General features: G+C 38.7%; 1 protein-coding gene across 2 annotated transcripts; it reads left to right on the forward strand.

The window, feature by feature from the left end:
- The first annotated feature begins 9,334 nt into the window (after positions 1 to 9,334).
- Positions 9,335 to 15,606, forward strand: LOC119780289. 2 transcript variants are annotated; one of them, XM_038280280.1, is made up of 4 exons: positions 9,335 to 9,828; positions 9,985 to 10,053; positions 11,895 to 12,187; positions 14,562 to 15,606. In XM_038280280.1, the coding sequence occupies exons 1-4, from the start codon at positions 9,609 to 9,611 to the stop codon at positions 15,441 to 15,443; spliced, it is 1,464 nt and encodes a 487-aa protein (XP_038136208.1). In that variant the 5' UTR covers positions 9,335 to 9,608; the 3' UTR covers positions 15,444 to 15,606. The 2 variants fall into 2 exon arrangements, with proteins under 2 accessions (XP_038136208.1, XP_038136209.1); XM_038280281.1 differs by having other exon boundaries at positions 11,901 to 12,187.
- The last annotated feature ends 380 nt before the right edge of the window (positions 15,607 to 15,986 follow it).

Consider the following 15,986-nt stretch of genomic DNA (forward strand, 5'->3'; position numbering starts at 1 on the left):
TTTAATAAAACTTTGTCTTAAATAATGCTGTGAAGTTATTGAAATGTCAGCCTATGGTTCAGCTTGAATAAGGTTGAGATATTTAAAAAACATTTTTGCCTTTCTAAATAATTTTAACCTGGGCATTTTTTTACCTGTATGGGAGTTCTTTGAACTCCAGAAATAATATGACTTCTCTGCAACTGTCTGGAGAGTGAACTATACTGTCATTTAGTAAAATAATAAAACATTTTTTGCCATTAAATTTGGTAATTGTTAGTGAACCATCTCAACGACTTTTTGATCATGAGCTATTCTAATGTTACAACACACTGGTGGTGAACACTTAATTGTCTCTTCAGTGGTGTAGAGAGGGTGTGAATAGTTCTTCACTTACAGCAGCTTGTGCAACATCCTATCTAGACTCGGCTCTAACATCCAGAGCTATTCACAGCACAGAGCCAGTTTCTTCAAGTCTATGTTTCTGCTGCACCAGCAGAACTGTCAAACATTTTTCTACGTAAATAGTTCTACAAGGCATTGCTCATCCTTTTTTGCATTGTGTTCTGTTTTCTTTAAAAGGGATAAACACTAGAGTTATGTTTGAATGACTTCAAAACAAAACAGGAAGCACAATTCAGACAAAAATACAAGATGAAATATAAACCAATTTAGTAGCTGTACTGATCCAACAAAAAAACAAAAACAAGTAGTTAGCCAAAAACTTTTAACATATTTAACATGAACCAATCGAATAATAAAAAACATAATACATTAACATGAAATTTTAAGTATTTACTCAATTAACTTCAGGCAGTTAAGTGCTTCTGCGAGTCCTGCTACTTCTGTGTAGCTTGGCAGGTCATCTCTACACTTGAGGCACTGATCAGAGTTGTTCCTCCACTCCTGAACATACTCCGCACATCCCACCAGGCTCCGACAGCAGGAAGTAAACATGGGGCGAGTCATAACAGCTGAATAAGGACAGATCAGTTTAATACATTCTGCACAGTTCTTCCAGGCTATGCATCTTAACAAAAAAACAAAAACTATATTCCACTATCATAAATGTACAACAGAAAGCACCTTGAGTGCCCCAGTGTGGTGAATGGGCCGAACTTATGAAACACAGTGGATTTCTTGCTTTATAAATGGGTTGGGACCCTCAGTTGTGTTGTGCAGAAGTCAGGTGGATACACAGCTGATAGTTCTACTGAATAGACTGTTAGCTGCTTTTTTTCTTGCCATAATACAAATTCTAAGTAAAAAAAAAAACAATTGGCCATCATTACTTTAAGAAATTAAGGCCAGTCAGTCTGAAAAATTGGGAAAACCTTGAAAGTGTCCACAAGTACAGTGGCAAAAACCATGAAGCACTACAAAGAAACTGGCTGACATGAGGACCGCCCCAGGAAAGGAAGCCCTAGAGTCACCTCTGCTGCAGAGGATAAGTTCATCAGAGTCACCAGCTTCAGAAATCACAGGTTAACAGCAGCTCAGATTAGAGAGCAGGTCAACGCCACACAGAGTTCTAGCAGCACACACATCTCTAGAATAACTGTTAAGAGGAGACTGTGTGAATCAGGCCTTCATGGTAAAATAGCTGCTAGGAAACCACTACTAAGGACAGCCAACAAGCAGAAGAGACTTGATTAGGCTAAAGAACACAATGAATGGACATTAAACCAGAGGAAATCTGTGCTTTGGTCCGATGAGTCCAAATCTTTGAAATCTTTGGTTCCAACCATCGTGTCTTTTTACGACGGAGAAAAGCTGAAACGGATGGAATCTACATGCCTGGTTCCCACCGTGAAGCAAGGAGGAGGAGGTGTGATGGTGTGGGGGTGCTTTGCTGGGTTAGGGGATTTATTCAAACTTAAAGGCATACTGAACCAGCATGGCTACCACAGCATCTTTCAGCTACATGCTATTCAATCCGGTTTGGTTTAGTTGGACCATCCTTTATTTTTCAACAGGACAATGACCCCAAACACACCTCCAGGCTGTGTAAGGGCTATTTGACCAAGAAGGAGAGTGATAGGGGGCTGCACCAGATGATCTGGCCTCCACAATCACCGGAACTGAACCCAATCAGGATGGTTTGGGGTGAGCTGGACCGCAGAGTGAAAGCAAAAGGGCAAACTAGTACCTCTTGAAGCTCATCAAGAGAATGCAGAGTGTGTGCAAAGCAGTAATCAGAGCAAAAGGTGGCTACTTTGAAGAACCTAGAATTTAAGATATATTTGCAGTTTCACACTTTTTTGATAATTATATAATTCCACATGTGTTAAAGCACAGTGATTCAACATTCGAAGTGAATATATATATATATATATATATATATATATATATATATATATATATATATATATATATATATATAAATATATATATTTATAGAGAGAGAGAGAGAGAGAGAGAGAGAGATCTATAATTTTTTCACCTCACTCCTGTTTGTATTGGCTGTTTTCCCAGATATATCTCTAAATAAATTCCAGATTTTTTTACCGCCACAAAAATGAAGTTCCTCACACAGCACTCCGTTTCATAAATGTTCCATTTATTGACTATTAGGTGGTAAAATACGCTTGATATTGCGATTAATTGTCCCATTGATGCACAGCGACATCTGCTGGTCATTTAAAATACCTGTCGTGAGTGTCAAATTTACCATGTCTGTTCTGTCGCAGTTAAATCTCTCTGATGACTTTATTCCGAGTAATATATATTACGTCTAAATATATGTATATATTTATATATGTATAAGACCTGCTTTAATTTCGAACACAAGCAAAAGCTACGATGAGGGCAGGAAATACAACGAAAGTTTCTCCATGCCATGCCTTTATTTTGAAGGGCACCGGACCGGCGGGCTTGAAAGCCACGCCCACTTCTGAAACCGAAAATTGACTGCTGTTTTCGTTTTGGGGGCGAAAACGAAAAAACCAAAATCAAGCCGTTTAATGGATTTTGGTTTTATGTGCAGAAACCACAAAACGGGAAACGATTCGTTTTCTGAGGAGAAAAAGGAGAAAACGGACGTTTTTCTGTTTTTTCCATGTTGAATTATACCGTTTAATCAAACTGATAAAAAGTACCTTCGTCCGTGTATCATTCGTTCTTTCTATTTTCAATTGTCAATCAAAAAACAAAAAATAAAAAATTGACTGGTTATTTTGTTTTTTGTTCTTTATGGTTAAACCAAAAACGAAAAAAGGATTTTTTTTTCATATATCAATTTTAAGCTCAGATCAAGAATACGAAATAGAAAAACGGACAGCAACGCATAATTTGATTTTAATATTTAATCGGTACAGTTTACGTGACCCGGAAGTTTGGTGGAGCGTTAGCTAAAAAAACAATTGGCTTACCCCCAACACGTTCGATCAAGCTGCACCAGATAAGGCAGTCGGACCTATCAGCCATGGACAGTTACGTGTTATTTCGAGGATCCAAGCGTGTGACTCTTAAGGAGGAGGATATGACAACGGAGAAAATCAGCAGGATTTTCCAGGTATAACTTTTGTCTTGAAACTTTTCTGTTTCTGTTTTCTGTCTGCACTGTACTTTTAACTAGCAACAACAAACAGCTTCTCGATCAACATAGTGTATGGTTCTAGCGTCGCCATGGTAGCCACTTCATTACCCCAACTGCTGCGCAAAGAGCTATTTCCGGGTCACGTAAACTGTACCGATTAAATATTAAAATCAAATTATGCGTCGCTGTCCGTTTTTCCATTTCGTATTCTTGATCTGAGCTTAGAATTGATATATGAAAAACAAATCCTTTTTTCGTTTTTGGTTTAACCATAAAAAACAAAAAACAAAATAACCAGTCAATTTTTTATTTTTTGTTTTTTGATTGGCAATTGAAAATAGAAAGAACGAATGATACACGGATTCCATACCCAAAGCAGTAATGATGACTGCAAGATGTTTCAAAATAATATTTTAGAATAATCTTAGGTGAAAATTAAGCTTATTATAACTGGAATATCTGCTTGGTTTTCAAACTCTCTGTCCCTGGGGAAGTGTTTCCCAACCTTATTATGATTATAAAATAAAAACTATTTTACTTAATCTTTTAATTTGAGAATTAATTCTTAGGCATTTTATCCTTTCCATCTCAAATAAAATAAAGTTTCCTGGAAGTTGTTAAAGCATGAAAAATAACTGAGTAACTTCCTCATGATCACATTTAAACTTGATGAATTGGGCGTGTTTTGGTGGCACAGTGGTTAAGCGCACACGACCCTTGTATTAAAGGCCTTAGTCCTCGACAAGGCTGACCCAGGTTCGAATCCGGCCGGTTGTCCTTTGCCGCATGTCTCTCCCCTCTCTCATACCCTCTTTCCTATCAGCCTACTGTCCATAAAAATGAGCCACCAGTGCCATGAAAACTAGATGAATTGGGAACAAAATAGAGCCAAGTTTATAGTCAGACTGACTTAATTAGTTTTCATTTGTTTTCATCAAGACACCTGAGCTGCTTTGATGAGCTCTGATAGCTCAGTGTAAAAAAACAGCTGATCCCAGGCTGTTCTCTACATCCAGTCTGTTCCTCTGCTTGGTTTGGATGTGTCACAGCTGAAGGTCAACTCAAATATATAAGAAAAACGTACTTTTTTAGTTGAATAAAACCTTGTTTAATTTTTCAGTTGGGTCCTTAGAAAGCAAAACAGATCCCAGCCCTATTTTATGTTACTACCTAAGAAATAAAATATTTTCATGTACCCCTTGCAATGCACTCCCAGACCACTAGGGGTACGTGTACCCCTGGTGGGGAATCACTGCCCTAGAGAGTAAGGCTTCCTCCTGGCAGAGTTGATTTGGGAAACACTCTGACCTTTTAACACAGAGTGCACGTTTAACGAAGCTGTAGCCATTAAGATGATCTCCAATGGTTCTTGTTTGCCTTATTTCACTGTTTATAGTTCTTAGAAGATTTGTGAAGCTACATAAACGAAAAGCTAACTTTAATACAAAAAAATAAGTGGCAGCACCACTGATGGCAGCAAGGCCTAAGATGCTGCATTCCACCCTTAGACTGCACTGAAAATTCCATTTTTGGGATCAATAGAGATTTAATATGTAACTGAAGAGAGGAACAGTAAATGTGAAAAACAAAAAGTCGCATCTTCTTTATTCTTGATGTTGGAAAGATTTCCTCATAAGAGTAAGCAAGCCTGACCTTAAACATATCAATATACTTCCTTTTTAACATATCCTTAATATCCTAGTAAACATTTCTTATTTTTAAAAGCTCAAATTTTAAAAGATTTATTTCAAATACATTTATTTGATATTTTATTGGTACAAATGTTTCTTTTAAAGCCTTTTAAAGTTAAATTAAGGCATGTTACATTAGTAATTAACATTTCATGGATTTTAATTTATAAGTCAAAGATAGGGGCAACATGAGGCAATGAAAGGAGTCATAAGTGAATAAACTAAGACTGGTGTGTCAAAAATATTTTTACAAGGAACCGATGTGCTTAGTTGACCAAATAATCAACAGAGTAGATGACTATAAAAAAAAATAAAGGTTAATCTAAGCATCTAAGCCCTAGGGTCCAGGATATGGGGACCAGTGGAACCTCAGGGAAAAGCATAAAGTACCGTTATTAGCCACACACTTCCAAACATCCAGTGGGCGCAGTGGGAACGGCAGCTGGCTCTGCCCTTTCTCTCATGTAGCCAACAGATCCACAAAGAAATACCTCCAGGGTGCAACAATATTATAAGAACAGCTAATAGGCCTACATGGATACATGATAGTTTAGTAATGGGTGTTTCATGTGATTTAGCAGATTGATCTTAATAGTCAACTTTAATATTTATTAAGTAAATAAATAAAAGTAAGACTAATAAGAAAAACTCTGGTAGTTATGTTTTTTTTCTTTGTTTGTTTTGTTTAATTCTGGCAATAGACTTTAATACCTGTAATATTCTTTTTAACAGAAGACCAGAAAAAGCTAAACTTCACAACTTTTTTTTTAACGGTTTCTTGTAGGATGGATAATGTAGCAGCTGTTTCTGAGTATAGAAGAAGGTGAAGTAACCTTTACAAAAAAAAGGCCTAAGAATTTTTTTTATAAAGGTTTCAAAGTGTTTCAACAACTACGTTATACTTGATTTTAGTATTTATTTACAAATGCTAAATTCTGCAACAGCCTTGAGGCTACTTCTGTTGCATGAGTCCACAACAATGCCTACAGCCAGACACCTCAAGCAACAACTCCTCCTAAATTCAGCTCACACAGGTTAAAGCTAGATTTTCATCCATATGTACATCTCTGTAATTCTCGCATGCTCTCTTTGCGAGAGTAGGTTGTATTAAAAATGGCTAAAGGTTGATAAAACGCATATAAAACATCCACAAAGGGCAAAACAAGCCGTAATTCTTGACAGTTTTCAGTCTGCGAGGCATATACCGTTGATGTCCAGTAAAACTAATATAAATGTGATACCAACAGCAGTCAGTTTTGAGCTTTTCTGTATCTAAAGCTATTTTCTGCTTAAATTACCTGAAACATTTTTCCCTTTATTTGTCATTCACTTTGATAATAGTGCCGTTAAAAGCTAGGTGGAAGAGCTACCCTCATAACTAACTGTAAAAGCAGCACCAAGCTCAAAGTTGTCCACAAACACTAGTTTTATGTCTAATGTTTGCGGAATGAATCAAGTTTAAGGCAGAAACTGAGCTTTATCCAAGTTTTTATTTTATTTAAACCTGTTCAATTTTTTTTTTGTCTTTGTAAATGTTTTATGCTTCAGTGAAAATTGTGTTTACAATATGTCTTTTGCATTTTCCCTAAATTTGAGATGTCTGTAATGTTATTTCTTAACACAGACTCTGTGTGGACGCCTTATTGATGTTTCTATAATAAACCTTTTAAATTTTTCAGAATTTATTCCTCAATTCTACACTTTTCCTCGGCCAGCAGTACATGTTGTATGCACTTAATACTCAGGGCTCTTCTTTGCATTAACGAATGGATGGAATTGAGGTAGTTTGCCTGTTGCTCTGCTAAGATTCTATGGAAACACAAACTGTTTTAATTGAAACCTACTATTATCTCACTATTTTCCTTTCATTTTACTTTATTTTTTTATTTTCGGTTATACCTTAAAGGCATACTATGCAACATTTTTCAGTTAATTAATGTGTTCCATAACGTTTTGGATGATTAAATAAGTCATTTTAGGTTGAACAAAGGTTTTCTCGGCCGCCCTGGTGGTCTCTGGGGGAAATACTGCACTTGCAATTGCAGGAGCCCTCGGCCCGCACCCACAGGCTCAGAAGTCTCGCGAGAGTCGGTCTTGCTTTACGGCGAGAACTGCTACACGCCCCCAGTTAAAAGTATGCTCGTTGCTAGCACAGTGGCGATATTTGTGCAGTTATCATGGCGGAACCGGCGAGGAAACAGCGAAAGAAATCAGAACCCCCTTCCCCCAACGACAGTCGGATAAATGTATGGGAAACTCCAACTTGGCAAACTACAATCTTTGTTATTTAGACACATACATAACAAATAATGTATGAAAACATGCTAAATTTTCAAACTCGAAAATTGGAACAAAATAGTCACATACCGCAGTAGACATGGTGATTCGTTGCGGTCGCCTGTCTGCTAAGCTCAAAACAACCGTGCCTGGTTTGACAGAGAAACCAGGAGAACAGCTGAGCATATTTACGACAGTGCATTTTTACTTTCGCCCTCTAGGGGGAGCCTCGCTGGAAAATCAACCCCGGTTGCATAGTATACCTTTAAAGGAGAATTCCGGTTTTTAACACTTTTAGCCCATTTTCTGTAGTGTCCAGGATGAAATCGAATGATCGACACCAAAATTTTGACAATTGCTCCTGTCTCTGCTTTTTGGCTCATTTAGAATCCACCCCTGGCTGCTTCAGAACGGCTTCCATAGTGCATGTCCGATAATGTCCTTAAAACAACCTTAAACGTTCTTTTTTTTAAATATGCTACTCACCGGGTCGTCAGCGCTGTTCAATGACGTTCCAAAAAAAGTTTCGTGAAGAAAAAACGTTCCTGTAGTGTTTTATTTAGCATTTTGTAAATCCCATTGAGTTCTGTTGGAATAGTCAATATTCCCCTGCCACCGGAAACGGAAATGGGGCCTGTTTACACAGTTGTAGTCTTTTCGCTTCACTCTGTGTACTCCGACGTCGAGGTGCTAACGTCTCTGTTAAACACTTTAAAAAACTCTGAAAATGGAATACGAAAGGTGGATTCTTGATTCTCGACGTCGGAGTACATAGAGTGAAGCGAAAAGACTACAACTGTGTAAACAGGCCCCATTTCCGTTTCCGGTGGCAGGGGAATATTGACTATTCCAACAGAACTCAATGGGATTTACAAAATGCTAAATAAAACACTACAGGAACGTTTTTTCTTTACGAAACTTTTTTTGGAACGTCATTGAACAGCGCTGACGACCCGGTGAGTAGCATATTTTTAAAAAAGAACGTTTAAGGTTGTTTTAAGGACATTATCGGACATGCACTATGAAAGCCGTTCTGAAGCAGCCAGGGGTGGATTCTAAATGAGCCAAAAAGCAGAGACAGGACCAATTGTCAAAATTTTGGTGTCGATCATTCGATTTCATCCTGGACACTACAGAAAATGGGCTAAAAGTGTTAAAAACCGGAATTCTCCTTTAACTGCAGCAGGGGCTTCCAAAGAAGTTTTGTAGGGCAGAACAACACATATTTCAGAATTACATATCTCTGGAATTTGTGTAATATCACATTCTAATTTTCTCGGGGTTGAATTAAGCTGTAAACCCTCAAAATCCAAATAACCTGTCAAAAATACTTGAAATATAACAACAAATTATAGTTTTGCATCTACATGTTAATGTAAGTAGGGAGAAAACTAAAACAAAATAATTTTTTGCTCATCAAGAAGTACCCACAAATGTTTGCTTCCAATTAGTGGATGCATAATAACTTTATTTTGAAGCTGCAGTTCACTTTTTTTCCTAAGTCTTTGTATTAATTGTATTAAAAAAATAATAAAAATATATAACTGAATTTAAGATGTCATTTATCACTCATGCACATAAAATAAGCCAATTATATTTGTACTAATTGGGGGGAAAAAATAAGATGATTAAAAAAAGAAACTGATTCCATCTCGAATAACAGTTTGTGTGCAAACTTTAGTTTTTATAACCTAATTATTATCAGAGTCCATAATTGTCTCTAAGTTTGTTAAACTTTATAAAGAAGCAAAATAGTGGTTTCCTTTTTTTATTTCTGCCGTTTGTTAGCCACGTGCCGTGCGGCAAGCTGACGTCACCTCTTCCCAGCAGCAAATCTGTGTCAGCTGCGCAGCCGCCCTGCGCATCCGCCAGCTGAGCTGATGTGGATGGCGCAGCCATTTCTCTACCTAGAGAAAGAAAACCAAGGAGGCACTGAGCAACGCTGCCCCGCCGCGCGTGCAGCTAGGCGGGCAGTGCGGGAGCCAAACGCCCTGGCCGCGTGACTTCGGCTTTCAGCCGGCTCCACAGATCTCCAGCCTTCATCTCCAAACTTTCTCCCTACGTCAAACGCCTGCGCAGACAAAACGCGCGCAGAATTTATTTCATTTGCAGCGGCCGCAGCCATGGAGGCGAACCTGCACGGAGGTGACGTCCCAGCGATGCATGTGAAAACCGAAGCCGGAGATGAACGCTCATCTGCGCTGGGTTTGGGCAGGCAGGAGCCGCCTGCGCCCTGCGGAGATGCCGCATGCAGAGCGGGAGGAGGAGGAGTGCAACAGACTGCGGAGGAGCTGACTGACACGGAGCTGCAGGCCAACACCTCAGCTCCCTCCGTTCTGCTGTGTGAGCACTCCGACCACTCCACTCATGACCACACACATCTATCTATTCCCTCTAAAGCTTACAATCTATCTGAGGCTTCATCCCCCTTTAATTGACCCACATTAAGGAAACATGATTTTATATAAATGGAATTTCTATGATCTGCTTTGCGTTCAGATCCTGTGAGCGCAGATCGGTTCTTCACATCATCAGCAGATGGTAAAACATACCTGAAGATTGCCCCAGGTGAGTAGAGAGACCTGTGGGCTCATGTTTGAGCTTCTGTCTATGTGCATCACAGATAAAATCATGCTTTTAACTTAGTTTTAATGTAAATTAACACACTTTACATTTACGGAAGCAAATCATTACCATATTTCATATGAAAAAGCATTCAAAATGTACCCCAGCAAATTCGTACAAAAATTCAAAATTTGAAAATGAAAAAGCATTTCCAGAAATCCTTTTTCATTTTAAGAATGTGGTTGCATTACTTGATTTATAAATAAAATTAGTAATCAATTATCCTATTTGCATTTTAATTTTCTTCTTCAAGACTGCTAGTCCTTTTACTTAATTAAAATGAAAAAGAAAAAGACATTTGAGATTTTTTTTTCAAAATGTACCCCAGCAAATACATACCAAAATTCAATTTGAAATGTAAAATTTGAAAATGAAAAAGCATTTTCAGAAATGCTTTTTCATTTTAAGAATGTGGCTGCATTATTTGACTCATAAATGAAATTAGTAATCAAACATTCTATTTGCATTTGCATTTTCTTCTTTAAGATTGCAAATTTTATGCCTTAATCAAAGAGAAAACACAGCGGACATTGCTTTTTCGTTTTCGTGGTCTGCCAGCAAAATACTGTCCATAACTCGAAAACGTAAAAGCATTGTGAGTGGCGGGCGCAGCATAGTGACGTCGGCAGCCGCTCTTCCTCAGGTCCTTGCTGACCGGGCTGCCCATCTTGTTTGGTAGGGGGCGCTGTGCACGTTTGCATTGCATTACATTGTAAGTGGACCACGAAAACGAAAAAGCTGTGTTTCCTCTTTGATTATGGCATAAAATGTGCAGTCTTAAAGAAGAAAATTGCAAATAGGATGATTGAATACTAATTTCATTTATGAGTCAAATAATTTAGCCACATTCTTAAAATGAAAAAGCACTTCTGGAAATGCTTTTTCATTTTCAAATTTTACATTTCAAATTGAATTTTGGTATGTATTTGCTGGGGTACATTTTGAAAAAGAAATCTCAAATGTCTGATGTCTTTTCAGAAATAAAAAAGCATTTCTGAAAATGCATTTTCATTTGAAATATGGTAACGATTTGCTTCCATATACATGAACCAAAGATGCCAATGCACATATTGTGATGTGATTATTGTGTGATGTAAAAACAAGAAACTTTAACTTATTTATATTTTACATTTTGGGGTGAATCGTTAACATAAAGTAGTGCATAATTGTGAAAATGTGAAGGAAAATGTTACAAAAAATTCCCATTTTTTATGAATATTTTTTTTTTTTTTTACAAATCTTAAAAGTGAGGCATGCATTCAATGGCGTAATGGGAATTGGGGTGTTATACTATATATGGGGCCCACCCAGATAATGTTGCTTATTGGCCTATTGTTGTGTCATTACGCCATTGCATGCATTTCTGTTTAAGCCATGTTCATGCTTAAACACCCAAATAAAGTCCCTGTTGACGGGCTGCAGAGCTTCACTCATAAATTGGGCAGTCCAGGAAGGTGTTTTTGGTGCACATTACTATAGTGAGTGTTTAGCTGGGAGTAAGGGCTTGCAGGGTTAAGAGGGTAATGCTTAGATGAGAGGGTATCTATGCTAAAATGGTCTAGTCCAAGTCCTTACCTAATTTTATTTGAGAATCATTGTCCAACAACAGACCTCAATTTCAGCCAAAATCTGTTTAAGCTGTAATTTTATTATTTTTTTGTCAGTACTTTGACCAAAAAACCAAAACATAATTTGAGTTTTGTTTATTCTTTAATAAAAGCTTATGTTACTTGAGAATCGCTGCTGAAAAAAACCTTTTCAAAGTCACCTTTGTCGTGTCCCAGCTGCAGTGCTGCCACCTGCTTCCACAGAGAAGACGCTTTCCTCTGGCTCGGACTTCTCCTCCAAAGCCGTCCTGTGTCTGATAGAGGCTGTCGGGCGGCGCTGGGGTCTGTACGAAACCCGGGAACGCTCCCAGCTCTTTCAAAGCGTCCAGGAAGAGATGGCCTCAAAGGGCCACGTCCTTCCGGTTGAAAAGATCCGCCGCAAGTGGAACAACCTCATTGTCACATACAAGAGGGTGAAGGACCGCAGCCGGGAGACGGGACATGCCAAAACATCCTGGGAATTCTTTGATGTGAGTCAGGAGTAAAAACGTGGAAACAAATGCATCTGTCACGCATTTTAATAAATAAAGCAAATGATTCCTCTGTGGATCTGTAGTAAAAATCAACCCTTTTAGAAAGACATATAATTACTGTTTTAATTTGACTAACTAGTTAAAAGTGGAATTATCCAAACCTGCTGAAAGCACCAAATATGGATTTTAATTTAATACTTTCTGACTGATTTCTCTCTGCAAACAGATGTGCTTGTATAGAAATACATTTCTATTGCACATTAACGTACTGTTATAGTTTAGTCTTAAAGTTTTACCTTCAACTCAAATAATCCATCTAGTCAAGTGATGAACTATATGACCTAGATGGGTTGTTTATCTTCCTGCCCATCAACTCTTTCATGCAACTTCTTCCATTTATCCATACATTCATAGCTCTGGTACCCACCTGTCTATTCATCTACATAGTTGTGAGAATTGGGTTTGGTGAAGTAGGATGTTTTCAATTAATCAATCAATTTCTTTATTGTCACCTACAGTTTGCATTGTAATCGAGATTTCAGTTTCAGTACAAACTGTTCATCACATACATCACATAGATTGGGGTGGGGGGGGTGACACAGGGAATGATTTAATGAGGCAATGCCTGCCGCAGAACACTGTCTTTGGCGTGTTCTTATGGATGCCAAGGGCGCCACCGTGAGGCGGTTTCCTATAGCGCTGCCTTTATCTCTGTGGAAAGATAGGAGCCATGTTGGGAGGGAGAAGGAAAAAAAGCATATTTCACACTTTATCTTTGACAGGATACAGTTTGAGACATAAAAAAACCTTAGCACAAGAACAACATGAGACAAACATTTTAGCTGAGGGTTACATCGAACGCTGGAGCCAAGTTTAAGTCAATCTGAAATTTTGAGCATCAGTTGTGTATGTATGAAGAAATGTCTTCCATTTGTCCATGAACGCTGTCCACAGGCCATTGTCCTTGATAAGATGGAAGTTTATAAACCTGCAATACAGTTTTGGACGCTGTAATTGTAGATGCATCTGGTATCCTCCAAATCCAAACAGGGGAAATCAGAGTATCATAAATCCGAAATTCCATACATCTTCAACATGCTCCAGTGTCAACAGTGTAAAACACACCATCCTCCAAGCCTTTCAGGATTCCATGGAGTATCCCATGCAGTATGTCGCTGCAGGACAGCAAGGGCCCCATTTTCCCTGTTTTCCAGTTGAGAAAATTTAATCAATTGCATTGAGAGACCAGCTGACCAGATAAATTTTTTTTAGTTTGGGTGATATGAAGAGAGAGCTCAGAAAAGACAAGACACAGCGAAGCAGGTACAGAGCAGGGAGTTGCAGAGCAGCAGAAAAATGTGACCGCCTCCTTCAAGAGTCAGAACAGATATAAATTATTATTAATTTAGTTTAGGCTCAAAACGTTGTTTATTGAAATTGTGGGTTTAGTACAGCATCTATGCATTTTACCATCTAATAAAACTAGGGTCCAAAATTAACTTTTTGACTCGACGGCCAATTGGAGCAGAAGATTATTTAGAATTATTTACCCGCCAAGCTTATGTTTAATGGCCAAAAAAATAAAATAAAATTTGCTCTCATATATTTTAAGGAACATATTATTTCACTAAGGCATTATGTTAAATGCAAACAAAATTACTGTGAAGGGTAATGTAATTTTATTGAATAAAGTTGTAATTTAGAATTTCATTCATATTTGCAAAACACTTTTATTTGATAAAGTGGTCATAAATAAAACCATTCAAAAAACAGCAAACTATTTTAATTTGTTATATTCACCATAAATACATGGAATGTGGCATATACCGTGTTTTTTTTTTCACAGAAACTCTTCAATTTCATAGATTGGCAGCTAGAGACAAATTAATTGTGTTTGTTGTCTTTTAACGTATTTTCTTTTTATTAGCTTAGCATTGTCTTCAATAAGCCAGTCTCTTGCAAAACAGTCTTCCCAAAAGTGGCATTTTTCAGTAAACTTTCTCTTTGGGGGTGTGCTCTCTGTATGCACATCTGTCTATTGCCACGTGAGGGACAGACAGCAGAGGAACAAAGGGACAGAGGGTAGACTCGCCAAAATAAAAGATTAAAAAATGTGCCTGAAGCGCTATTGTGGTCCTAACATTTACTTGTGGTGAATGGTGCTCTGGCATTATCTTGTCAAATAAAAAATTTCTTGCATTTGGCAAGTGGCGAGTGTTAATTTCATACCCTGATAGAAACCCTTCAATGTTTCTAAATACAAATCTCAAAGCAGTATCATCCACTGTAACAGTGATGTCAGTTTAATAAAAAGGTTTAATGATTTTGTTGCTATAAGTAACTGTTCTTTGTGGTCTTTTTTTCTGTGTAGCTCATGGATGCCACCCTCTGTGATACTATTGGCTCGCAGATCATTTCTAACAAAAGGAACAAAGGTATCAGTACAGCTTCTTCACTGGCCATCCCTTCTGCAAAGATTGCTGCAAAACCGACGCAGCTTCAACAACCAGCTACCATCATCCGCCCCAATGGGGACTTTGCTGCCGCTGGAGGTTTGGATCCCGCTGGTCTGGGGGGTGTTAGCGGCCAGGTCATGGGTAGCACGGCTGCAAGTCCTTCACAGACTGCAACCACTGTGACTCTTGTAAATGCTCCAGAGGTCAAGCCTGTTATTGTTCTAAATGGCGACATTGTTCCGTCTAGCATTCAGTCCGTGACCATCCCACCACCTCCGTCTTTTATCTCTTCTCCATGTTTTACTGAAACAGCCTCAGCATCTTCCTCTCTGGGCTCAGCCAGCAGCACAGATTTAAGTGCGTCGGTCTTGAAAAGCCGAAAAGCTCCAAACTTCACATCCGGCGTCACTTCCTTCTGCCTCAGTACGACGCCGCTTAGCCACACTCAGAACATCCTTGGCCTGTCTTCATTCTCCCCAACGTCTTCCTGTCACACCGCTTCCAGTGCTGCTTCGCTGTCGGCGACAGTGATGGCAGGAACCGAGGGGCAGGACCAGAAGGGAAACAAGGAGCAAAGCAGCCTTGGGTTGTTTCAGGAGGTCCTGAAGCGACAGGAAGAGCAGGGCTACCTGGAACGGGTGGCTCGGCGCAGGGTGGAGGCCAGAGAGAAGAGACGGGAGAGGAGGGAAGTACGGATGACGGAGTCACTCGGAAGGATAGCCACGGCGTTAGAGCTCCTCTCCTCCAAACAAGACACTATCATCGCGCTCCTGCAGAGACTAGCCGATCGAAAATGAGGAACTTTAAAGCACGAAAAAATTGTTTAAATATTTTTATCTTGTTTTGAAACGTGCTTTATAAAGTTATTCTCCTCAAAAATGATCTGGAATATTATTCTGAAAAAGTTTTACTTTACCCCCAAAAAAATATTGTGTTAATAAAGTGTTGTCATGTACTTAACATTTCAGTTTGATGTCCTCATACTTTCAGTGAATACTTTACGTACACTCGCCATCGACAGGAATTCATTCTGAGCCTGGGTATTAAACCACTCTTCTTTGCAGAGTTGGTTTAAATTGGTTTCTATCCCCGGATGGACATTTAAGCATAGATATACCTTTTTTAATGGGGTAAAGCCTGAGTGATCCTTCACAAAACACTTTTAAAACCACTTTGGCACATTTGGTTAGAATCTTCAGGAACAGTATAGCAAAGCTGAAAGGTACCGGTCTACCAGAAAGTGCTGGTTAAAAACCCGGCATGACTGTTCACCTTGGAGCAGGGTTTTACAGCACTAAGGCTGAGAGATACGACCAAGAACTACGTTCCTGCTTATTGGA

This window comes from Cyprinodon tularosa, unplaced genomic scaffold (assembly GCF_016077235.1).
Source record: "Cyprinodon tularosa strain WSP-4 unplaced genomic scaffold, ASM1607723v1 ctg159, whole genome shotgun sequence".
Taxonomy (NCBI): Eukaryota; Metazoa; Chordata; class Actinopteri; order Cyprinodontiformes; family Cyprinodontidae; genus Cyprinodon; species Cyprinodon tularosa.